Genomic DNA, 26872 nt, shown 5'->3' with positions numbered 1-26872 from the left:
CCGGTTCTGTTCACCCCCTCTGGGGCACCGGGCATTGGCCTCTCTCGGCAGACAGGACATTGGGCTAGATGGATCTTTGGTCTGAGGCAGTCTGGCCATTCTTATTTACCTTAGTGCAGCGGAAGGGGACATAAAGTTTTAATTCCTTGCGGATAGGTTAAAAGGGGGAGGAAAAGGGTTCTTCTCTGGATGCTTCTCCTGCATTTGCAACAGCCTCTCTAACAGAACCCCCTCTCCTCCCGTCCCCCTCCCCTCCCGTCCTTCAAACCCCACCACGCCTCTTCTGCCACTCGGCTCGCCTCTGCTCTCTCCACCCTGCCTGGTGCCTGAGTCCTTGCCCACAGGTGACATTTGCCTATTACCAAGAGGGTGAACTCTGCAGGGTGTAGGTTGGCGTCTGGTTTGCAACGTGCCGCCTGCTCCTACGGATGGACAACACTCGGGGGAGCTAGGCAAGGACGGTGCCAAAAGCTTCCCTTTGCATCCGTCTGCCGGTGCTGCTCATGCCCATAGGGAGCATGTCCTGTCATCCCTGTACCGATAACCAATGCGAGCTGCTCTGTTCACTGGCCACATCAGGACGTGGCTTTTTAAGCCCTTCACAGCTTCTGCTCTGCTTACTTCTTAGGCCATGTCTCCCCGGAGCTCTGCACAGCACCGGTGAGGCCTCTCTCAGTTCCCCGTCCCTGCCCTTTCCCCCCCATCGGTAGGCATTTCCCTACCGTGCTCTAGGCAATGGCCTCACCTCCACCATTCAAGCTTCCATGACGGTCGCAGGAATTACTCTTTAAAAACAAGGAGTCCTGTGGCACCTTAGAGTGCGTCTACACAGCAAAGTTACTTCGGAATAACGGCCATTATTCCAAAATAACAATGCGAGCATCTACACAGCAATTCTATTACTTCGAAATATTTTCAAAATAACAGACGGCTTATTCTGACTTCTGAAAACAGCATTCTACGAGGAATAGCGCCTCTTCCATAATAGCAATTTCGAAATAAGGCGTGTGTAGACGCTCCATTGCTGCTACTTCGACACAGCCCCTCCCCAGGGCCGTGCTAAGTTACTCCTGCTGGGGCTCTAAATTGAGATAGCACGTCTACACTGCAGGGAAGCCTCAAAATGAGTCCGAGGCAGGCTTCCCTAATATAGATGTGCTATTTCAAAATAAGCTATTTGGGAATACCTGTTCCGAAATAGCTTATTTCGAAATAACTGTGCAGTGTAGACATAGCTGTAGGGTGTGTCTAGATTACATCCCTCTTTCGACAGAGGGATGTAAATTAGATACTTCGAAATTGCAAAGGAAGCCAGGATTTGAATTTCCCACGCTTCATTTGCATATTCGCGTTGTGGCGCTTTTTCGAAAAAGCGCTATTTCAAAAGTGAGACCGCAGTCTAGACGCAGTTCTTTTGAAAACAGAAGCCTTTTTCGAAAGATCCTGTAAACCTCATGAGGTTAAAATGATGTAGTCTAGACACACCCTTAGGGTATGTCTACACTTCCAACCTCCTTTGAGAGGGAGATGCAAATGAAGACATTCGAAATTGCAAATGAATCCGGGATTTAAATATCCCGCATTTCATTTGCATATTTGCGTTATGGCGCTATTTCGAAATAACAGATGCTGTTAAGACGCGGTTATTTCGAGAGAAAACCCTTCTCTCGAAATAACCCTTATTCCTCATACAATGAGGTTTACCAGTTATTTCGAGAGAAGGGTTTTCTCTCGAAATAACCGCATCTTAACAGCGTCAGTTATTTTGAAATAGAGCCATAACGCGATTATGCAAATGAAGCACGGAATATTTAAATCCCAGCTTCATTTGCAATTTTGAATGTCCTCATTTGCATCCCTCTCTCTAAAGAGGGTGGAAGTATAGACGTACCCTCAAAGACTAACAAATATATACATCTCATGAGCTTTTGTGGGCAAAACCCACTTCCTCCGGAGCTGGTAGTCGTCACTTTCCCTCCCTCACCAGACAGGTCTTAGGGAATGTCAAATTCTGTACTTTAATGTGCCAAGCCAAAGGCCAGGCTCAAAGCAGAGATGGAAAGAAATGAGTCACAAAAGCCCTCAATGGCACAAGTAATCACCGGCTAAATGTCTCGTCACTGTGCAGCTGTGCAGGTATTCTTGATCCCTGCCTGTCTCGTGCACCCAGCCACGTGTCTCCCAGCAAGCCCAAAGTTTATGCTTTTGTCTGATTGCTTGCATCAGGCCAAACCCCTGTGGTGTTATTAACTGAGCGGGGCCCTACAGCCACTTGGAACTGCCTGGTGGCAACAGAGAGACACTCCAGATCCTCCTGCTCTTGGAGGGACAGGAGAATCTCCATTTGGTATGAGGCATGGAAGGCCATTGACACATATTCAGGCAGGTTTGATTTCTTCCAGCAGAGGGGATTGGCAGATGCACACAGGAGCTTGTTCATTTGGACACGTGTTAGTGGGAGCCTGGGTTTTGAAAGCTTCATGGAGACAATTCAGCATAAAAAAAAAGTTGTGGCTTTTTCCACTCTCGCTCTGGAGACTGGGCATCGTTTGTGGGCTTTGTGGAATGACCCGGTTTGCTGGTGCCCATAATGGGTGGGAAGAGAATTGACTTGAGTCGTGAGAGATCACACTCCCTCTAGAGAATGTGTGTAGTGAGGATACCCCATGGCACAGAAGTGGCTTATAGAGCACATTTCTCATTGGCAACTGTGGTTGAGAGGGTTCACAAGCTCAGTACAGCCCTTTAGCTCTTCTTCCCCTGTTGTGGCTACCGATGCTCCTGGCGTAAGTGCCGTCCAGAGGTGATTTTTCAGGGGATGAGCACCCGCTCCTGCATAGGACACTGATGTGCATCTGTATTCATGTGGGTGTTGCTGTGGGTGGACTGGGCCCTACACAGTTAAGGTGTGTCTACACTGCAGAGCTTAACTCGAAATAAGCGATGCAATTTGAGCTACGTCAATTGCGTAGCTTATTTGGAAATAGGGAGCGTCTATACAGCTCTTTTTTCGAAATAGAACCCTCTTCCTCCGACTTCCCTTACTCCTTGTGCAATGAGGGTTACAGGAGTCAGAGTAAGAAATCCTCCAGCTGGACAGGATTTTGACACTATTTCGAAATAACTACTTGCTGTGTAGACACGGACTAAGTTATTTGAAAAGAACGCTATTTTGTGCACAGAGGCCACAAAGAGATTTCTGAATGCAAAGGGAGCACTCCAAGCTGCTCTCTGATGAGCAAATCCCAATTTCCTTCCTGATTCTGCCTTTAATGAGAGAGAGTTTCCGTTTTGGTGAGTTAACAGGAGCTTCTTGGACTCTCTCGTTGACCTGAAGAAAAGAGAGATGGGTTTGCTGTCTGTACATGTGTTTTAAATTGGTTTTCTTTTTTGGAGAGCAGCTCTCAGCCTTCTAAAACATGGCACTGCAGGATTTGGTTTGATTTTTGAATGTTATTGCTATTAAACAACATAGTTTCATTTACTCTCCGTTAAAAACCAAGAAATTATGAAACAGCATGGAAAGGCTTTAGATACCACTGTCCAATCCGCACAGACGATCTTACTGCAGGAGCGAGAGAGGATAAAAACCTACTTGATTGCTTGTCCATCCCCAAGCAGGGTCAAACCCATCAATAATGTTTGTTATACACATTGGGTCACCTTCTCTTAAAGTGGGCGGTGACTTCTTTGATTGTACAGCACCATGCGCAACGGTGCCTAGGTCCGGACTGGCATCTCTGGGTACTGCTGGAATACACTGAATAATTGTGAGCGAGTACCATGCTGGATTCTGGCCCCATTTGTTTGGAAATGCCACTGGGTCGGTGCTCAGGGTTCTATCAGGGATGCAAATTAGACTTATTGCAATTGCAAATGAAGCGGGGATTTAAATCTCCCCCACTTCATTAGCATAAAAATGGCTGCCGCTTTTTTCTGGCTCAGAGCTTTGCCGGAAAAAAGCCGCAATCTAGACGCGGATCTTTCGGAAAATAAAGCCTTTTCCGAAAGATCCCTTATCCCTTATTTTAAGAGGGATAAGGGATCTTTCGGAAAAGGCTTTATTTTTTGAAAGATCCGCGTCTAGACTGGCACTTTTTTCCGGCAAAGCTCCGAGCCGGAAAAAAGCAGCAGCCATTTTTATGCTAATGAAGCGGGGGAGATTTAAATCCCCGCTTCATTTGTAATTGCGATATGTCTAATTTGCACCCCTTTTACGAAAAAGGGATGCAGTCTAGACACAGCCCTCTAGGGATGGAGACTCCACTACTTCCCTAGGGAACCCATCCCAGTGCTTCACCACCCTCCCAGGGAAATCGTTTTTCCTAATATCCAACCTGGACCTCTTCCACCACAAATTGAGACCATTGCTCCTTGTTCTGAGAACAGCCTCTCTCCATCCTCTTTGGAACCTCCCTTCAGGAAGTTGAAGGCTGCTATCAAATCCCCCCTCACTCTTGTCTTCTGCAGACTAAACAGACCCAACTCCCTCAGCCTCTCCTCGTAGGTCATATGCTCCAGCCCCCTAATCATTTTGATCACCCTCCGCTGGAGCCTCTCCAATGCATCCACATCCTTTTTGTGTCTGAACTAGGGATGTTAAATATCGGTTAATTGAATAGTTAATTAACCTCGTGAATTCTTACTGATTAGCCGACTATTCTATAGTCCCTGGGGATAGGGCCAGAAGCCAGTGTGCTCTGGCCCCACCCCTGGGGAGCCTCCGCCACTGTGCGCTGCTGCCTCTGTATCAGAGGTGGCAGCATGGGGTCCCAAGCGGGAGCTGGTCTGCAAGGGGAGACCATTTAAAAACCAGCTCCCCTCGCGGACCGGCTCTGTCGCCCCGCACGGCTGTGTCTGATAGAGGCAGCAGCCCCTGTTCAGGGGAGGGGCTGAGCTCCTGGACCCTGCACGAGCCGGAACTGAGCGGGGCTGCCTGCCCACCTGGCTCCTAGTACACTTCTAATGCAGAGCCGCAGCAGCGTAGGTTCTGGATCTGCTACGAGCCAGGACTGAGCCGGGCTACTGGCCAGCCTGCTAAAATAGGTAGTGGCAGGTGGGGGGAGGAGAATGCATGTAGTCTGTAGCATTAACCTATAAACTTTTGCTTATCGGTTAATCAAGTACACTATTACATCCCTAGTTTGAATGCGAACATCATCTTCTCTCATTTTATTCCTGCCCCATAGAACAAGCCATGTCCCCTCCCCCACATCACGACGGAGCCTCAGTCAATACATGCTGACCCTCCCCTTGCGAAAACTGGCTTTTTTTTTTTTTTTTTTTTTTTGGCTGAGCGATTAGCTGTATGCCAAATCCATCTGGTCTGGTCCCCCTTAGCTGCCTTCCATATCATGACAGGATCCCTGGCAGGAAGCCTAGACCTGTCTCCCTCTCTCTACCCTGCGGAGCACATTCCTTTCTACACCTTTTCCCGAGCCGGGATCGAAATGATTATCAACCCCCAACAAAAAGCATCTGCTTTCTGCCTGCTTCTGCTCCACCGGACGCGCGGGTACGTCACACCCATGGCAGCAGCGAATGCAAAACACACACAACCCCCCACCTTGCAGCCCCGCACGCGGCGCGGGCTGATTAAACTTGCCACTCCCAGAGCCTGTATCACACTCTCTCGCTCTGTCTCCGCAGTCCCAGCTGTGACCACCGCACCATTTGTTCTGCCAGCCCACGCCAGCTCTCGGAGCCAGTTCTTTATCACCCCAATTAGCCTTGTCTGTACTGATTAGAAGAGAGAGGCTTCCGCAGCAGGGGACAGACGGGGGAATAGAACTCTCTCGCCGCCGCCGGCGGGAGCGCTTCCCATTAAAACGCTTTTGTTCCCCTCGAGGGATACATTTCACCGGGTCAAGAGCACGGCCGGGAAGCCGGCTCTGCCATGCGGTCTTCCTCACCTGGGTTATGCTCATTTATAAACAGATGCTCGAGGAGAGACACTGGGTGGATTTGTTTGAAATGCACCTGGTAGCCTGCCGGGGGGAAGATGTCAGCTTGTTAGAAGGGCACCAAATCCCAGAGCATGAGAGGAGAGGGAATAATATTTAGTCTTGGGAGAGGCTAGCTCGACTTACCGAGCGCAGGAAGAGTACGGCTCGTTCCTGGCCCCTTCCTGCCTGTTCTGCATTTCCCAGGCCCGAGCTAGCTCCTGGTGAGGTTAAGGGTGAAGCTTGATTTGGCAGGAGCAAGGTGAGGTGCTGCTCGGTTCCCTCCCTGGCCCTTTTCAGTGCTCTTTGGCAACAGATTGCAAACTTGGCTTCCCTTTAGTGCGTACTCGAGCTGTTCTCACACTCCTGACTCACCCACTGCCATAGCCCGGCTCCCCTTTGAGTCCCAGACCTCCTGGCAATGATTATTCCTAATTTACTGAGGGATCATCCCCGACACACACGTGAAAAGGAGACTGGCATCATTAGAACTGCACCTCACAAGGGACGCGCCCTGGGGAGGGATGGAGACTAGTCTTCCCATATCCATGTGCTCTAATTTTTCCCAATCCATGTGTGGAATAATTTTGTTCTGTGCACCGAGGCCGGTGTGGATGTGTACCACCCACAGAACACATGCTGGCTGTGGGCGCTCTGCTAATCAGCTGGGTGGCTCATGAGTCTCTCCTGGGTGGCTGCCCAAGTGCACATCTTACAGGGAACGCTGCCCCACAGAGGTGAGGTTGGGGCCCAGCAAACGGGTCTTGTTCCTTGGCACCCCCTCTGTGGTGGGCCTGTCTCTAAGGGGGTTTGTTGGGCAGCCATGACCTAGAAAGGGCTGGATAACAGGACTTCCATGGAGCTGTGCTACTAGGGAGCAAGATGGGGGGGCCCGGGGCCCAGAGTCACTATGAAGATCCAGGAGCAAAGGGACTCTACACCAATGACCCTGTGCTTCTGCAGACAACTCCCCCCCCCCCACACACACACACACACCGAGTTTGGGTGCTAACTCCTATTGCAGACCCTGCCCTCCCCAACAGATCTGCACAGGACTCCCTCCCTTTGAGCCACCTTGCGTGGGTGAGAAGAGGGGTGGGGACGTGACTCGTCGTCTCCAAATCCAGTCCCTGGGATGAGCCAAACTGAAAAGTCCCAGTCGCTTTAACCTCTCTTCAAGCAGCCAGCTGAAGCGCGTTCTCCAGGAGCTGCACGGGGCGTGGGGGATCTTAGGGGGTGATGCCGGTTGCATGTGGTGTGAAGGAGCTATAGTCTCTGTGCGGCAGCCCCCCCAGCCCTGCTGTCTCACCAGCCCTCCAGCAGCTTGCCGGGGAGGTTGAGTCGTGTGGGGAAGAGTACCGCACCGGGTGGTGCTGCCGGGGAGGGGTCTGGAGGCGGATGCATCAAAGCCCATAGGAGCCCTCCGGGTTGTCTTGGGGGCAAGTCCCCGATTCAGGCTTTTCCATTCATGCGTCATCTTCCTGAAGACGAGGCGAACGTATTCGGTGACCATCGGTATCAAAGGCTCCAGAGGCCCAGCAGGATGAGTTACAGAGGGACTTCCCTTTTCTCTGGACAGCGCGTGGACGTCAGCCAGACCAAGGGTCAAAGCCAGGCCGAGCAGATACCAGGACACAGGCAGCTGCTGGAGCACCCTACCCTCAAGTATCCGAAGCTCCGTGTTTAACACGCAGATGGGATGGAAAGCGCTACGGAGCGGTCTGTGGAGAGAGCCTGGCTAACGCTGCCGCCAGGACTTCCACGTTGCATTTGCTGGCTTGTGACACTCCCGTTCCAGCGCCTTGGTTTTTCCATTTCTTTCCTATGGGAGGGGAGTCACCTGGGGGCATTTCTCATCGGTGCTTTGTGAGTGCCTCTGCAAAGGACTTTGTTCCTTCATCTGCCTAGGACACACGTCTGCACTTCGGGGCGTGGAGCTGACGTTCGGGGCCAGGGCTTCTAACACCTCCGCTCGGTTGCCTTTAGTGCAGCCATGCAGGCCTCAGGGTTCCCCACCCCCTGTCAGTTATTTCCAGTCTCCCAGGAGGTCCTGAGTGGGTCCAACAGGACCCCGCAATAAAAGGTACCCAGTGCACCCAGGATTGCTTACACAGCCGCTTTACTTCCATCATGTGCTACGGGTCTCTGGAAGGAGACCTGTCCCTGCATGGACTGCCTGTGCTATGAATTTGTTCTCTGCTCCATGAGCTCGGCCTTCTTCCCAGTCAAACAGCACCATTTCTCCACTGTCTCCTCAGCTCCAACACCATCCATGAGGGCCACCGATTACCATCCTTATCCCCTCCTCTGGCCTTCCCTCCCCCGCCCCAGGGCCTGCCTTCCGGGCTGCACAGTACTGTGCGGGGACTGGGCGGCTGTGTACGAGTGAGAGCGCTGTAGCCTGTACAGGGGTCTCAAACTGTTCTTCCTCAGTGCAAACAGGGAGCCCCAGAACACCCCCTGGAGATCCTCAGGGACACATGCAATACACAGTCCCAGTGGTTCTGATCCAGGGGAATGTGAACCACTAGGGGAACACAGGAGTCTCCCAGGGGGTCCATCAACTCAACTAGATGTTTGCCAAGTTTTTGCAACAGGCTATCTAAAAAGCACTAGCGAAGTCAGTGCACATTAAAATGTCATACAATGACTTCTTTATACAGCTCTATATGTTATACGCTGAAGTGAATGTAAAATATTTATAGACTAACAGATGTATTGGTCTATAAGGTGCTACAGGACTCCTTGTCGCTTTTTCAGATCCAGACTAACACGGCTACTCCTCTGATACTTAAAATATTTATGTTTCAGTTCATTTCTTTAATAACTATGTGGTAAAAATGAGGAACGCAACCAATTTTTCATTAACCACGTGGCTGTGACCCTCTTGTATTTTTATATCTGGTTTTTGAGGCCACGTTCTCCACTTGCTGTGCCGGAGATCAATCTTCCAATGTTTGATTTAGTAGGTCTAGTAAAGACCCGCTAAAGTGAATGCTGAGGGTGCCCCCAGTCATGAGGAGTAAGGGAAACTATGGGGAGCATTTGCGCCCGTCGACCTCTCACTGTGAAGATGGCGCCAAGCTTGGCGGAAGGTATGTCAACTCCGGCTACGTTATTTACGTAGCTAGAGTTGTGCCGTCGTGTCTTCTGGGTCTAGTGTGGACCTGGCCTTCGCAAGTCATTGTTAAGTGAAATGAAACTTGGGGGTGTGCAAGACAGATCCGACTCCCCAAAGGGGACCCGTACTCTGGAAAGGTTAAGAGCCACCGCTCCAGCCCGTAAACTGCAGTCCTTAGAAATCCCCCATCCTTTCCACATAATGCCCATTGTCTGGAGCCTTGTGCAGAGAACGAAGAGGAGCGATGAATTCACACTCCAAGCCCCTGCATGCGGAAACCACAGCGCCACCCTCTTCCCTGCTTCATCCACCAGGTTCAGATAGCAGCTGCTGTCCTTCTGTGCATCCTCTGAGCCATTTGACCCGGGTAGGCCAGCTATCTCTGCGCTGCTCTGAGGCGGCAGCCGCGCAGTCCCACCCATTCACCCAGCTCTGCACCCTCGCAGTGGGGCTAGAGCTTTTCACAGGCTGCCATCCTGAGTTGACTGCGTGGTTGTGTGAACAGAGCAGAGACTTCGGTCAAGTGGGCGAGTCTGAGACTAACCTGCGCGTATATATCTCCCTTACCTCGGTCTCCGAGCTAGGGAATTCGAAGGCACCTCTTGCTGTGAGATTTAATCCTGATCTGTGAAACTGCACTGTCGATGTGTAAAAACATCTCCTTCCATACCGGAGGGGAAAAAATAGAAAGGAAGGCTCTGTGAGAACCAGCCAGATCAGAGCTAATCCTGGTATGAAAATGGCGGCTGTCAGCGCTCGTGTACAATGAGAGGAAAGGCTATTCTCTTCTTGCGGAGTAGCTTCCCCCTATTACAATGCTCCACTTTGTGTGTCAGTAAAAGAAGAAATGGTGAAGTTGCTAATAATGGCACTAAAAGAAAATATGCTACATCTGTTATGGATAGCAGTACAAAATTAGCTGATCACACCTCTGACACCCAAGATGTCTTCACTTAAAATACTCGTTGGCTTACTTTACATAATTTGATGATTATATTTAAAAGAAATACAATTTTGCAATTACTGTTCTTTCTGGTGCGCTATCTATGCATCATTTTCTTTTTATGTTTATATATTTCTCCTTCATTAGTGCAGTCTGAAGGGTGATTAGATCCCTTCAAACATTTTACAGAGGTTAAACGTTGATTAAGATTTAATTATTACTGTAAATAGCTTGGAATGACATATGGTGCAAAAACCTGACATATGTGCATTTGAATAAATGAAGTGCTATTTCCCATGATGCCTCAGTAGCTGTTTAACAGCTTTGCTGAAGGGTTATGTTGCACCTCATGTTAAGATTGCTTTGATGTTATATTTTGTTGGGTTTGTGCAGCTGAAAGCTAAGAACAGTTTTTCCAGTTTTTAAAAACATTGAATATTTTAAATACCTAAATTGTTTTGCACAAATTTTTGCTAATTTGTCTAACTAGGTTAAACATTTTCAAAAGCATTTAGATTTTAACGTGGGTTCCTAGCATTGTGTCAGCTACAGCACTGATTAAATGTATAGGGGTTTTAAAAGGATGATACTTTAAGGTACATTGTCTTGTTTTCGGGGGGGGGGGGATCCTGGCTTGGACTGGACAAGAAGAATCCCTCCTCCACCCCACCCCACCCCCGATTAGAAGAAAAAGGAGATTTCACAGAGAGAAAAATGCAGTGGAGCATGGAACAATGCTGCCTTTAAACCATGCATCATAGACAATCAACTTTTCAAAGACTTAGATAGTATATTATTGAGTCTGTTATATTGTGTATTATGTTATCTGATGCTTCTTTGTCATGCCATAGGTGTCCATAGCACAGAGAGGAGTCATAAAATCGTAAGACTTGAAGGGACCTCGAGAGGTCAATTAGTCCTGTCCGCTCCACTTATGGCAGGATTAAGGAAGATGTGGGGGGAAATCTGGCCTTACTGAAATCAACTGGACTTTTGCCACCAGTTTCAACAAGGCTAGGATTTCGCTGCCAGTCTCCCTCCGAAGACGTTAGGGCCCTGATCCTGGATCTCAGCATGCAGACTCTGGCATCCACAAAGAGCCCCGCTGACTTCACTGGGTCTTAGCACAGTCAAAAGGGTGGTGTTAGGCCTTTTTGTGAATCTCCCCCCGTCCCCCACCTCCAAAGCACCCAACCACAGGAGTCCTGTCGCAGGATTGGCAGTTAGCTAGGATCCGATGGGGTGGAGGGGGAGGCCGCATCAGGCCAGGGAAAGGGACAGGGATGTAAAATAAAACAATAGAGTTTCTTTAAAAAAAAAAAAGTGTGTGTTTAAACTCGTACAGAATTTCAAAGATCGGCAAGGGAGGGCGTGTGAGTCCGGTCATGTAACAGAAAATTCAATATCAGCTGGTGTGAGATGAGTGTAACCATGGGATGGTACCCTGAGACGACCAGACTACATTTGGAGAGTACAGTTATTACTGCCTGTTACTACAGACCCCTGGGCAGTTCACAGCAGAGGAACTCCATTGGGCGAGCTGTAACGTCCATGACTCGTGGGGTGCTTACACCTGTTTTGCAGTTACGAGACCAGTGTCAGGCTTGCTGACTTGAACGGAGTCCCCCCTCAATTTATGCCAGCTGAAGTAAAATCAGAACAACATCAACCAAAGTCTTGCCCCTGCTTATTTATATTACTGAAGTATCAGGCTTCTGTTGCCATCAGACGATATTAGCCCGATTCTAATCTTGCCTCCTCTTTCATTTGGCAGATCGAGACCTCTCGACTGGAGCCAGAAATAGCAGTGGCCACACCCAGTAAGACTGTTGTCTACAATAAAGGGTTGTAAGTGGACGTGGATCCTCTCAACACAGAAGATTTGAGGAGGAGAAGGGGGGAAAACAAGCACTAGAACTCAGAGATTGTAACCTATTACCGCTCTCAGGAGCTGGGAGTGAATTAACACTTTCAGAATATTGACACCTCACATCAGTCAAAAAGATTCATATTTAAGGTTTTAAATTAGCAACGAGAAGAAAAACAAATGACTTTCAAACACTTTAGAGAGCTAGCTACCATATAACGTCCTGAATTAGAAACAGCGCTGCATGGAAAGGCGTTTAATGATATGTTGACATGGGTATGCCTAACTCACCATGAAAGTAGACTACACAAGACACTTTTGTTTTTTAATAAGAATTAAATCTCCACACTTGGATGCTGCACAGATATCACTCTCTAGAAATCAATTGGTGCATGAATTAGAAGTGCTAGCTAGGGCGTTTGATACGTGTACAGTATTGATTAAATGTCAATCTCGCACCAGTAATCTTGCACAAAAACAACCTTTAGTTAGGTTTGTGACACTTTGATTCTAAACAAATAACACGATGAAGGTCTTAGCCTGTGTGCCCTCCCTCCCTCTCTGACAAACAGCCACAATCAGACCCTGCCATTCATTGGATATTCTGTGTGATTGGCGCCGAAGGCTCTAGCTTATTGGCAGACTTTGCCCAGGGTAGCAAGATAACGAAACATCAACCTGCCAACGTACAGTGCACAGAATGGGAAGAGATCTATCGGTAGAAAGAACACAGATCTGTCCCATAACTTTGCATAATGGGCCAAATTCTGTTCTCATTGGCATACTCCAGGCATAACTTTACTGGTTTCTGTTAAAATACACTGGAATTAATAAGAGCAGAATTAGGCCTAAATGGTGAAGGGACAGAGCTTCAGCTCGTATAAACCAGTGTTTCTCAACCTTTTTATATATATATATATATATATATATATATATATATATATATATATATATATATATATATATATAAAGTACCCTTTTTTTTAAAAAAAAAATTGTAAGTACCCCCAGTACCTACAGTTTGTTTTCAGACACACACAATTTTTTTCTACCATTGCAACACATTTGTTTAAATGACTTCATCGTAGCCAGGCGGGCGATGAAATTTTTGGGTGTAAAAAGTAAAAAATAATAAAGTGCTGTAGAACTTAACACAAAAGAATCAGTTTTCTCCACATTTCAGTTGTGCTGACGTACCGCCCAGACTTCTCTGGAGTACCCCTAAGGGTACTCGTACCCCTGCTTGAGAAACACTGGTCTAAACTATCAGAACTTCCCCCTATTTGAGTGGCACCCTGTTGATTGGCACTGTCGGAGAACCTGACTTATAATATAAATCACACTCTAATCGCTCACCCCAGAGGAATTCTGCTGCCGTCCGTGGAGGTGCACACGTTTAGGCTGGTGTTACCGAGATTAGAATCTGTCCCGTTGGTGCATTTCACAACTGACTACAATTTAGAATGCAAGGATCTTTATCCGGGTACAGTGGGGAGGGACGCTATAGAAATGCATATAGTATAATTATTAAAATGCCTGTTTGGGTTTGGAGCTTTTGGGGGGTGGAGGGAGGGGGTGCATGGGAAACCAAACTGCCTCTCTGCTGTCGAATGTATGCAAATGGTGTCTTGCAATGTTTCGTAGTAACAGACCTATGTCACCAGTGTGTTCCTTCCGGTTTATGCTAGTCTGACAGCCCACTGGAGCTACACCAGTGTAAACACGGAGTTGCACAGTGGTGGATCAAGCCAAAGGGGGCTGATTCCGCTCCCATGCTGGTGTAAATCAGGTGTAACTGCATGGGAGTCAGTGGGGTTACACCAGTCTCCGACCAGCCTAAGTGAGAGACAAACCAATCTCAAAGCATTCTAGCCATATTTAGAGTTGATGGGCCAAATCATGTTCTCAGTTGCACTGGTGTAAATCCAGAGTCATTTTACTTAAGTCTATGGGCCTGTTCTGGGTTTCCCCCAGGGTTACAGACAACAGACTTGAACCCGGTATATTTCTTCTAATGCACTAGATCACATGAATGTACATGGGCGAGGCAGCCAGCGTCTGCTGAGCAGTAGCCAAGCATTAGGCATGTAGTAGGGACAGAAGAGAATAAATGTGCTCTAGCAAGGCACAGAAGTGTACGAAATAGCAGGCCAGGCTTTGACTGGCGCAGGAAACGGCAGGGGCCGTGGGGATTCCGGTCCCCCAATGCACAGGAGTGACGTGGGAGTTTTGGGCTGATGTTCCTCTCGCCGGGGTTTTTACCCCAGAGCGTCTCCATTTCACCAAAGGCGCTGCCCCTCGTGCTTACCTGCACGGAAGGCGATTTGAGCCCAGTCGCGTTAGGATCACGTGTCCGTGGTGTGGACGAGTCAGGCCTGCAAAGTCCAGTTCTGCCAGCCACACGCTGCATTATTCCCAGGACACACAAGGCCATATCCTCAACTGGTGTAAATTGGTGTCACTCCTTTGAGGTCAGTGATTTACACCATCTGACCACCAGGACAACTGATTCTTCACTGCCTTGTGCCTTGTGTCATGTTCACACCTGCCTTTGCACTGGGGGCCTGATCCAAAGCCCATTCAGGTCAATGCCATACATTCCATTGGTTCTGGATCAGGCCCAGAGCGAGCGCCGGAACCCTGCCTTCTTGGCAGGGTAACACTGCACATCCACTTTGCACAAGTATCTAAGCTGACACAAGGGGCAAGCCAACACAGAACCAGGCCCGTTGGTTCCAACCAGTGTGTGCGTGGGTTGTTTGGCTCACAGCAGCAATGAAACAGAAAAGCCAGGCCTACCACGGCAGCTGTTTAAGAAATGGAGCCCACAAAGAGATGAAACCGACAAATCTCAACTTGCTAGTGAGAAAGACAGACAGCTTTGGACAAAAACACAGATCACAGAAAACAACGAGTAGTCCTGTGGCACCTTAGAGGAGAACAAAAATATCTAGTGTCATGGGTTTTCATGGGCAAAACCCACTGCCTCAGATGAGTTGGGGTAGAAATAACAAGGAAAAAAAGTAACTGTCAGTTTCAGGGCCAGTACTAATGAGGCTAATTAAGTGGGCTGGAAGTGTCCCATACTTAGCTTAACAGAAGGAAACTTGGGACTTTTCATTGCTGCACTGGTTGGGTGAAAGATAAATGCCAAATTAAAATAAACCTGAGCCCCACAACTGATGGACACACACATAGTCACACACACACACAGGAGGGAAAAACTGGTCTTAAACGTGCCAAAAGTGTATCAGCTAAACTGAGCTTCATGTGAAAGGGAATAATCTCGTGTTCTTGATGAATGCAGAAATCAAACTGGATCTCGCTGTCTGCCATGCAGTCTGCATTCAGTATTGTTCTGAACTGAAATCCAAGTGGCGAACAAAAATCAGCTGCTCGTATGAACAATGAGCAATGTCCTGGCTGTGTTTTCTCTCGGCATCGCTTGATTTTCCATGTCATGGGTGTTTTGTCACCTGTCGAACCACTCTGCTGAAAGCCTGCCAACCTCTCTGAAGGGAGGAGTTAACTGAGTCATTGGAGGGTGTGGAGGAGGTAGGCGCGAGTACTTCTTTGGAACGATGTCACTGCTGGGGGGGAGAGGGAGAGATGATTTGTTTTTACATCATAATTACTGATCAAAGATTCCACTAGCTGTGAACTTTAGCTACCTGCCGGGGCTACAGATGGAGTGAGTAATTTTCAACATGCAGAGCTAATTACAGTGTTTGGTAGAAAAATATTCAAGGATTTGCTCACTGCATTTGGGTTTTTTTGTGTGAGAGAGATACCTGAGGGGAGAAAAAAAGAAACAAGTTTTGCAAATGAGAAAGGAAGGAAGGAAGACTAGTTATTCTAGTTAAGTCTTTCCCAAGAAGGATAGGCAACTGGATTGTGTCACTACAGTCATAAACGTTGACTGCAGAGTGTTTTAGAGCAGTACTTTGCAGGAAATGAATTAGCAGAGGTACTAATCGCTAGTTGCACTGTGAGGGTTGGATGGTGTAAAAGCGAATGGAAGTTGACTGTGTTGAGTGAAGAAAAACTTCCTTTTGTTTATTTTAATCCTGCTGGCTATTAATTTCATTGGTGACCCCTAGTTCTTATATTGTAGGAATAACTAAATAATTTTTCCTTATTCACTTTTTCCACAGTTCCATATCCCTGATCATTTCTGGTGCATTTCTCTGTATGTTTTCCAGTTCCAAGACCAGACCTGTATGCAACATTCCAAGTGTAGCAGGGATGTCTGAAGTGGTCTTATGATATTTTCTGTCTTATCGATCCTTTGCCTAATAATTTCTAAGGAAATTCCCTGTTAGCTTTTGTTACTGTCATTGCATTACTTTGTGGTTATCAACTTTGAACTTCATTTGCCAGTTTATCGCCCAGTTTTGGAAGATCCTTCTGTAACTCTTAGCAGCTAGCTATTTTGGATAATTAGCTATTTTGGATAATTCTCTATTGTTTGCAAATTTTTCTACCTGTTCACCCCCTTTTCCAGATCTTTTATGACTATGTTGAACTGCACCCATTCCAGTCCAGATCTTTGGAGACCCTGCCTTTTACCACTCTCTGTAGTGAAAATTGTCCATTTATTTCTAACCTTTGTTTTACCCAGTTACAGATCCATGAAGAGACCTTCCCTCTTACGCTATGACTGCATACTTTGCTTATGAGTCTTTGATGCAGGACTCTGTCAAAATCTTTCTGAAAATCTAAGTATGCGGTATCAACTGGATCACCCTCGTTGGCTTGTTTGTTGACACCCTCGAAGAATTCTAATAGATTGGTGATGCAAGATTCTTTACAGAACCTATGTTGACTCTTCGCCAACATCTCGTGCTCATCTGTGTGTCATCTTTAAGTAGCTAAGGCATTGCCCCAGTCTCTGCCGTAAAGCCTTCCGTTTTGTGATGCGGGGAGATGAAGCATGTGACACACACCGTACTATCTCATAGAAAATTCAATTTTGTTTTCTTCTTTCCTTGTCCTTCCCTGTCATTCTCCAGAGTCTTGTTCTGTGTTTTTCCGAACCAAAGATCAACTGTGTGTTTCAGTCTGAATTGTGACCACTGTCTGTGAAGGGAAATAACAAAACAAGAAAGAACAAAAGTAAAGGCTCCATGAGAGGGCAAAGTGTGTGCATGCATTATGTCATACACTGCCTGCACTCTGCCTCGCAAGACTGAGCGCCGCACAGAAGAAGACACCTTGAAAAATTAAAAGTCCAGTAACCTGAAAACCATCCTTGTAAAGTAGGCAAACCATCCATTGGATCTGAACGTCCTTTGGCTGTGTAGTGTGTATGAATCCACATCTGACTCTGATTGCACAAGGAGCCTGGGCCCATCTCTAATTGCCATGATGGTTCAGTCCGGGTTGGTTTTCCGCCTCAAGGCCACCCTTTTTCACTGTTGCCAGGAGGTGAACTGAAGTCGCTGCTGTCCGGTTCTTCAGTGAAGCACAGAAATGGATCATCATCTTTCTGTCCTTCAGCCGTTCTCCTTTTATCTGTAGGAGGTAGCAGGAGAAACCGAGAGTGCTTTCTGCCGGCATCAAAACAATCGTGTTACCCCACTGCGCTCTCATTGGTGGTGGTAAAAAGCAAGGGAAGAGCATTAGGGACAATTTCTCCCTGATTTGTGGGGGTGGGTTCAGGGAGGAATTCCTTTCCAATCTTCTGGACAGCTTCTGTGGCTGCTGTCCTGTGTCTAGATTTGAGTCCCCTTGTCAGAAATGTCGTAATGCAGGTCTTCTGTTCGTAGGTTCCCAGGCCAGACGGGACCGTTGTGATCAATTAATCGGACCTGCTGGATAACACAGACCAGAGGACTGCTCCACAACCATTCCTAGAGCAGATCTAAGAAGTCACCGCGTCTTGATTTTAAAAATTTGCCATCACTCTTGGTAAAGCCTGTCCGTGCTCAACGGATGCACCGTGTCCCAGGGGTCAGCTGCTGCAGAGGTGACAAAGGCAGGGGAGTCTAGAGATCATCCTACAGGGCCGGCTGGATTGGTGCCTGTTAAAGTAGCCACATCCTTTTCTGTCATGGACCCCTTGCTTCCCAAGGATGGAGGGCAAGTTTTCCTGGCTCGCTCCAGCTGCTCTGCATCACTTGTGCTGCTCAGAGCAGCCCGTGTATCCAGCCTAGACTAGTTAGGGTTTTATGTTGTCCTTGCCAAGCATGTGTCGCCTCCATTGACGTGGTCCGGAGCGCCACTCGGATTGCGGCTGCTACATGGGCCTCAGTGACAATCCGGAGCGAAACCAGGGAGTGGAACAGACTCAGCCCCCCTGTTCAGTACAGTAGAGGGCAGGGAAGGGGAAACAGGTGTCACTCTGTTACCAAGCCTTTTTTTCGCACTGTTTTGCATGCTGAGTCCTTTTCAGTCCTCTCCTGTCGTTCATCTGCCTTCTCTCCCCATTTGTATTTCTTTCCCCACCCTCCTGGTCTCCTCCTTCCACCTCTTGTCAGTCTGTTCTCTCCCCGTCCTGCTTTAACCCCTGGAAGTGCCTCTCTGTTCTCTCCTCTGCCTCCATTCGGTAATTACTGCCTCTCTTAACTCACCGCTGCCTGGCAGGGCAGCCTTTCCCCCTTGAGCAGATGCTGTGGGGTAGTAGCAGAACGAGTGATGGAACCCCTGTTAGCATGGGATGGACGTGCCAGGCCATCTCCTGCCAATGATTGCTAATCCAGGCATTTCTCAGCCAGGAATAGCGCCCTTTACAGTAGTGGCCTTCCACCAGAATAGAACTGGCCTTAGGTGGGAAGGGATCTGCCCGAAGACTGCGTCCGTGGGGGGACAGAAGCCAGGGAGAGACAGGAGATGGGCGGGAGCAGGGAAAAGATCTATGAACATGAAGTGGAGCAGACCGTGTCTTCAGCAGACCACAGCTCCCGCTCAGCTTGACACCTGCCACGGAAGGCGTGGCTCCTCGCAGTCAAAATGGCCCCAAAAACAGTACGACAGGGATTGGGCCTGCCAAGAAGACGTCTCTGCAAACTTGGAGATGATTTGCCAGCAGGCCACACTGCCACCCCCTACAGCCCGTGTCAATGGAAAATTGAAGGCCCGAATCCAATGGGAGCATCCCAGGGCAGGAGAAGAAGCTGGGGAGCGCCCAGTCAGCCGCTGTGTGCAGGTACACGACTGTGGACGTGCACTATTCCCTCCCCGGAGCCGACTGAGGGGAACGGTAACTCCAGCGACAGCCGCAGCCGGCTCCCACCGGAGAGCGCCTCCTGCTGGCACCCTTCCAGCCTGAGGAGCACACAGTGCCCTTGGGCCCTCTACTGCCCCCTGGAAGTGCCCATTCTCCAGCAGCTCTGGCTCCCGCCACCCCGCCTCTGCCCTGCCTTGATTGGCTGGCCATGGCCAGACTCTTTATAATACAGGGAGCGTTATAATATGCTCCGTGATGTAACGTCTCACCCTTTCCCGGCCTTCCCTCTCTTCCCGCTGGCCGTTGTCTAACTTAGGGCTATACTGTCCTCCATCGTTTGAAACCGGGAGGATTTCCCATTGACGACACTGGCAAGCGTCAGCTGCAGGTCACCTTTTGCTTACACTGGTGCAGATCAGGAGTAAGCCCCATTGAAACCAATAGCTGGAGAGGCCACGCCAGCCCTTTGGGATCTGTAAGATTTTGGGGCCAGGACCCAGGTAGGGATCCATTTTCCATTGGGCTCGGTGCTGCCGAAAGCCAGACCAGTAACAATGGGCCCGACTCGCCATGTCCTTCCATTTCTGCAGGTTTCAGCTGGAAATCTGTGGCACGAACCCAGTTTACATTTTGGGTGCTGCACTGTTGAATGAGACCTGATTTTATTTTTAATCACTGGCTCATGTTTGAGAAGGGTTTGCAGTGGATTTGGGGGGCAGTAAAAGCAGCAGAGTGGTTCAGCAAGGAGGGTCGATGCTCAGGCATTTGATTGCCCAAGGAACAATTAGTCTTACGCAGCCGGTTTCATTTGCAGTTGTACGCAACATCTGCATTCGCCCTGGAATACTTGAAACGTGTACCGCGAGTGAGAGTTGCTGGTTTTGCACTGTATTCTCTGTCGCCCGGGCTTAGCGCGAGCCTGGCCCTGGTTTTAAGGAATTATGAATCTCTTGGTTTATTAACTTCTGATGTTGTTTACATTTTCCCCAAACAATGTGACACGATAATGTGAACATACAAGGCTCAGAATGAGCAAACTGACTGGACCACGAAGCACTATGAGCTCTGAGCTCTTTCATTCGGATTTTTCAAGCATGACTTGGTTTTTGGAGCTCCAGCCTGAAACTACTTGAAAGGGGGCCAGATTTTTAGAGGGCGGGAGCTCAGCATTTCCTAAAAATTGGGCCCCTTTAGGTTTTTCAGGTTGCTTTCCTTTGCTCTCTCCCCCCCCCCCTCCAAAATGGAAGCACCCAACATGACTAATCGCTGTTTTTTAAATGTTGCATCTCTGTTTACTTGCGAAAAGTTTTTTAAAAGGCCCAAATTCTGTTCTCTAATGGTCCTGTAGTAAATCTGAGTAACCCCACTGACTTCAGTGGTGTTAACCCCAGTTTAGACCAGATGTAAATGAGATAAGAATCCGGCCCAAATAAGAATCTAACATGATTGATAGCGTGCATCTTCAGAGAAAAGACACACACACACGCTTTGCTATGAATGCAATATTAGAAATTAAAAGCATGGTACTTGGAGAGCGAGAGCACATTAGTAGTGTTTATTAGGACAGCAAATTGTGCCAAAAACAATACACACAACAGCTAATGATAGTATTATGCACATCCACTTAATAGCTAATTAATCTCTCTGACTTTCCTAATGTACAAAAGAGTTTCGAATCTGTGAGAACAGCACCGTCATTTGCATTTATTATTTCCCATAATTGGGGAAGTGGGAGAAATGGCAAAAGAAACACATCGAGTTGTTCACCTCAGCAGATAATAATGAGATGATCATCTCCCGTAGTATTTAATTAGAAAGGGAGCAGTTAATTGATTTCTTGGGTATGTTAATTAAGAAATAACGAGGCCCAGTTTGCAGCAAAAGGAGCCAGCAAGAAGTTTGAGTCCCTTGGGGGAGATGTGTTCGTGTCGCGGCTCTCAGGGCAGGCTGATTCGTCAACGGGAGCTCAAGAGGACTGGAAGGTTGGTGTAGTGTGAGGGTGTTCAGGACCCAGGTAGGAATCAGCTGCCTCCTCTTCCCCTGTGGCAGACCCCAGCAGGAGGGGGCGGTGGGACCAGAAACTTGCCTCAAGCACGGTCGTGAACTATTGTTTCTGTGACCTGCTGTTCCTGGGGGAGTTGCCAAAGGCGAGGACTGTCCATGCAGCAGCTTTGCCTCTCAGCATCGGCCCCAAGGCCACCTCACGGCCGCGGGTGACTCCAAGCTCATAGGAAGACCCTACGTTAACTTCGTAGCAGATTCCCCACTAGCAAGAGGCTCTACCTGCCTCGCCAGAGCCTCCTGCTCCATTCCCACATTCCGATTCAGCTCCATGGTGAGGCATGACAGCCAGGAGTCCATGCTAGATGCACGCATGGGAAGCCCTGAGGAAACCTCGTTTGGGGGAACTGCTGCCGCTTCATTCCAGCCATTAGCCTAACCAGGGGGCTGTTTCCCCTCTGGTGCTGCTGTGTTGCTTCAGTGTGGACGCTGCCGGCCCCAACAGGAGGGATTCTCCCCTCAGCATAAGTGTCTCCCTGAGAGGCCTAGCTGTGCTGATGGAAGAATTCATCCATCGCCCTAACACGGAGACTTAGGTCAGGAGATTTGACTACACTGCTCATGGGTGTGGCTTTTTCACACCTGGAGTGAGGTACTTATGACAGCTCGGGATGGAAAACGCCCCAGTGAACTTAGTTCACCGGTTAAAGATTAAGTTTAACCGATTAACTTATTAAACCTCATAGCGTGGATCTGCTGTATTCACTGGCAAGCCAGAATGTGAACCCAGTTGTGACGCAAAACCTTTGTAAGGAGAGAAGACAGAGCTAAGCGGTAAGTGGTGTACATTGCATCCTGGCTAGAGCAAGAGCAGCCCAGGCAGAAAGTCTCCTTGCCTGTCTGTTTAGCCGGGCAATGCTACTTTCCTCCCCACGCCGGGGCTAGGTAAGAGTCTGAGCACTTAGCAAAGCGATAATAGCTACTTTTGTTCAATACACTTTGTGAAAGCGAACGCATAGTGCCCCTAGATGACGCGGGAAATCTCGTCTCTCGTCTCTCGTTCGTGTCTGCTTCATGCATTTCTTTAGTCAAAGTTGCCTTCCTTGAGCGTCTTCGGCTATTTCATCTCGGCTTTTGTTCATGGCTTGTCTCGCGTGTTAACCAAAGCCCAATCCTGTAAGTTAGGCCGGACGCCACTTCCTCGGTATTGACATGTGACGCGTGCACACTGAGCGTGTGAGCTCTGCAGGGCAGGGGCACGTGGGCAATCCCCAGCTACTCTCTACCGACAGGCTATTCCAGAGGGCTCTCGCCATGGGGCTGGCTCCATAGTGACCTCTATTAACTCAAAAGCAGCCTGCTCGCTTACTGGGCTGTATTGGATTCAATCCTATGGAAGGCAACGGGCGCTTTGCCAAAGTAGCTGAACAGGACGTGGCTTCGGGGCGCTAAGTCTTCCTGCCCTGGTGAATCCAGTAGGCTGCCCAATGCAGTGTAGGCTGTGGATTGTCCTGAGGGGAGCATGGGGCCTGGGCAACCCCCCGCCCCCGCTGCAGGCCCCACCCATGCTCCGAGCCCCACCCCCGAGCAGGGTGGCCCAGGGCGTTACAGGGGCCAGGCACGGCAGCAGCAGGGATCGCCCCTCACACACCACACAGGCGGCTGGAGCTGGAGTGGCCAGCCGCCTGCTCTGCCACGCCACCCTCCCGGCCTGCTGCGCCCCACCTCTCCGCAGCAGCAGGAACCCAAGCGCCCTGGAGCCGGGGCACTCTGCTTCCTCCCGCCACTGAGAAGCCGAGAGCAGCAGGGCAGAGCAGGCTGCTAGGTTGCTCTGGCTCCTGCCACGCCGAGGCTCCCCCAACCGCTCAGTGCCTGGGACGGCCACCCCACACTGTCCTATGGACAGGGCATCTCTGAGCATGGGGTGCCAGTCTCCTGCTCGTGCTCATTCTCACGGAGCTAGCCCCAGTATCAATGGCAGCGTAGCCCCGGGGAGCAGCCGTGGAGACACCAACGTCCCTGAAACCAGCTTAGCCGTGCCCTTCCGACACCACTCTCCACGCTGGCACGGCCACGCTGCTGTTCCTACTCCCGCTGGCACAGTGACAGCCGCCACGCGTGGGCGGATGTGAGCACAGGAGCGCCCCCCGGTCAGGGTGTCCTCCAAACAGGCAGGAAGGGGGCCTGCCAAGTTGCCGGTTTTAGGTCTGAAACGTGAAATCAAAACATGGCCCTGAAACAACAGGATAACGCTGACCGTAGATCTCAGGGTTACTTGGATGCCACATACCAAGGGAGCTCGAGGCGTCTCTAAAAGAGCACGACTCAGAATGCAGGCGCGCTGGCAGGCCACCCAGCTGCATTCGGAACGTTCCTTGATGCCGTTAAGACCAAAGCTGGGTACAAAGCGTTCTTAGGCTACAAAGACGCGAGTGAAAAGGGGCAGCTCTGCATAAAAACTCGCTTAGAGCTACTGGGGTCACGTGTGTGAAATAGGGGGGCTCACACCCGTGCCGACCACACTGGTTATTGCAGACCTTGAAATCCCTCGGGTTCCCTTTGAGAAATGTTCTTTTTAAAAAAAAACGCGTCGTTACTCACGTCCTCCTGTGCCCTTAAGCAGCCTGAAGGAATCTGCTGTTTTCAGAAAACAAGTCCCTCCCATTTGAATGCACCTTATAATTGTATTGAATGGCAAACTGTAAATCATGAGAAAAACAGGGGTATTCTCTTTCTGAACTGTCTCGTCTTCCAGCAGTTATGATAATGTAACTTTACAAGCACATATACCTCTGTCAATTTCAATCCGCTCCGGCACGCACACAGAGTCTTTTTAACCTTCTCAATAGATTTATCAATCACAACACTTTATGTAACACTTCTAAATGTCTGGAATAAAAACCGATGCATTTAAGCCATTTGACTCTTGCCTGGTTATTGTATGTATAATATGAAGGAGGGGGTACATGTCTGTTTTCATCCAGCAGCGGTTAGTGGGCACAGAAATATTCTGTTCATTATTATATGCTAACTTTGGGTTCCTATTTTTCTACTCCGGCTCATCTGAAGAAGGGGATTTACCCATGAAAGCTCATGAAACTAGCATAGTAGTCCTGTGGTTAGTCTCTATAGTGCCACAGGACTACACATTGTTTTTACAGTTCGGCTACGTCTAGACTGGCATGATTTTCCGGAAATGCTTTTAACGGAAAAGTTTTCCATTAAAAGCATTTTCGGAACAGAGCGTCTAGATTGGCACGGACGTCTAGATTAACACTTTTTGCAGAAAAGCGTCTGTGGCCAATCTAGACGCGCTTTTCCGCAAAAAAGCCCCGATCGCCATTTTCGCAATTGTGGCTTTTTTGCGGAAAACAAATCTCAGCTGTCTACACTGGCCCTTTGGCGCAAAAGTTTTGCGCAAAAGGGACTTTTGCCCGAATGGGAGCAGCATAGTATTTCCGCAAAAAGCACTGATTTCTTACAGTAGCAAGTCAGTGCTTTTGCGGAAATTCAAGCAGCCAGTGTAGACATCTGGCAAGTTTTTCCGGAAAAGCGGCTGATTTTCCAGAAAAACTGGCCAGTCTAGACACAGCCTTAGGGTATGTCTATACAGCACGCTTATTTGGAAATAAGCTATTCCGGAAGAAATACTCTCAAATAGCTTATTTCAAAATAGCACGTCTACACTACAGGAAAGCCTCAAAATTAGTCTAAGGCAGGCTCCCCTAATGTGGAGTAAGAATGTTGTCTAGCGATTAATTTACTAGTCAAGTAGTCGATGGACTTTCCATCGACTAGTCGATAAGCACTTCTGTGTTCCATCTTTGAAATGTACAAGCGCCCCAGCAGAAGCACCCGCATGGAGTCTGGGGTCAGTGGGGGTCATGCTGCGCTTCCTCTTTGAAATGTACAAGAGCCTCCGCTGGTTACTCTAATACGTTTCAAAGCAGGCACTCCGCACGGAGCCCGGGGTCAGCTGGGGAGTCCCAGGCCGACCCTGGGCTCCGCATGGCATTTCAAAGTGGCAGCACCGCTTGGAGCGCGGGATTATCTGGGGACTCCCCAGCTGACCCCGGGCTCAGTGCGGTGTTGCCGCTTTTAAGTACCACTGTCTTCTCCCGCCCCCTTGCTGCCTCTATCTGATAGAAGGAATATGGGGTGAGGAGCAACTAGTCAACTATCTTGTCGACTATCCGATAAGCTTTTGCTTATCGGATAGTCAAGTAGTTGACTAGTCCTTGACATCCCTAATGTGGACATGCTACCTTGATTTAGAGCCCCAGGAGACACTGGGGAATAATTACTTTGACTGGCCCTGGGGAAGAGCTATTTCAAAATAGCAGCAGTGGAGCATCCATGCTACTGCTACTCTGAAATAGCTGTTTCAGAAGAGGTTTTATTCCTCGTGGAATGAGATTTACCAAAGTCGGAATAGGCAGTTTATTAGTTCAAATTTATTTCGAAATAACGGAATTGCTGCATAAACGCTCACATTGTTATTTCAGAATAACGGCTGTTATTCCAAAATAACACAGCTGTGTAGACGCACTCTTACAGACTAACACGGCTACCCCTCTGAAACACATTAGAGTCTAAAATGTACTGTCCGTGTGTGTGTGTTCTTTCCTGCCACTGCTGGATGAACTGAGAGAGAGAGAGAGACGGGGGCGGGTATACAGGTTCATCCAAAAATGTTTTTCAAGATTTATTAATGTGGGCAACCTAAAACAGCCATGCCTTTATTAACTCTTATAGGAAATTAATTTTCTCTGCTTAGTCCTGTCTAAAGTAATGGCTGCCCAGTGATGCATTCAGTAACGCATCCAGCCAAGTTCAGAAATTAATTCAGATGAGTGTTTACGTGTCATTTAACTCTAATTATTTGAGAGTGTTTGAGTTAATCTTTTAAAAACCCTTTTACTCAGTTAGTAAAATAATAACATTCACGCCCTAAACAATTACTTAGATAGAATGTGGGGTTTTTTCCCAGCACTTATGAGGTGAATCATTACCTAGATTTTCAGGGACGTAGATTCTTTCTCAGTTTCTGTTACGGGTAAGAGGCAGTAACTTGGGGTGGAATTCTCTCTTGTATAGAATCACTGCCAGACCCATGTGAATCCTTTGGGGATTTATGGGCTGGCGGGGCCTTAGAATTTCCTCTTAGGCTATATCTACAGAGCAGCATTATTTCGGAATGACATAGTCAGCGTCTACACACAAGCAGTTTTTTGCACATAATGTCGCAATAACGTCCAGCTGGAGGACGTCTTATTCTGACTCCTGTAATGCTCATTGTACGAGGCGTAAGGGAAGTCGGGGAGAGAGCTCTACCTCAAAATAACTGCTGTGTAGACAGCGCCAAAAGTCGAAATAAGCTATTTTGACTTCAGCTACGCAATTAGCATAGCTCGAGTTGCATCGCTTATTTCGAGTGTAGCCCTGCTGTGTAGAGATTAGTCACCAAGATTTCCATCTTCCAGGGAAGGGAGAAGAACGAATACAAACATCAGTGTCTCTCCTCCCCTGCCGCTCATCAGGTGTCTTTGTGGAATTAGACAAAGCCCATAACAAATTCTGTCTTATTACACGCCACAAAGAGAAGCTAAACCCACCTCTCTCCATATTGCTCGTGCCATGGGACACTGACACGTCCCTCTGTGGGTAGTTTTTTATATAACCGTTGGGTGGGATAGAGCTTAATTCGTTGCTCTTCGCCGCTAGTGCCTAAAAACAAGTCCCATAGAAAAGCACATGGAGAGCTGGAATTCCGTCACCGAAGAATTTCAGCGAGGATTGCACAGGATTAATCGCCCCGCTGTCCAGTCCA

The 26872-nt window shown here is 48.5% G+C and overlaps 1 protein-coding gene across 2 annotated transcripts in view; it reads left to right on the top strand.

Annotated features, from left to right (window-relative positions):
* SFXN5 (sideroflexin 5) overlaps nucleotides 1–23956 on the top strand; it is a 199691-nt gene extending 175735 nt beyond the window's left edge. For both annotated transcript variants that reach the window (XM_075931041.2, XM_075931042.2), the window contains one exon: nucleotides 11781–23956. In XM_075931041.2, coding sequence (XP_075787156.1) covers nucleotides 11781–11858 — 78 coding nt within the window. In that variant the 3' untranslated portion in view covers nucleotides 11859–23956. The remainder of the gene's footprint in view (nucleotides 1–11780) is intronic.
* Nucleotides 23957–26872: the final 2916 nt, after the last annotated feature.

The sequence above is a fragment of the Pelodiscus sinensis genome, chromosome 4 (genome assembly GCF_052426305.1).
Source record: "Pelodiscus sinensis isolate ZL-2025 chromosome 4, ASM5242630v1, whole genome shotgun sequence".
In the NCBI taxonomy this organism is placed as follows: Eukaryota; Metazoa; Chordata; order Testudines; family Trionychidae; genus Pelodiscus; species Pelodiscus sinensis.
Note: the sequence above shows the minus strand (reverse complement) of the source record. Positions and strands in the feature narration are given on the sequence as shown.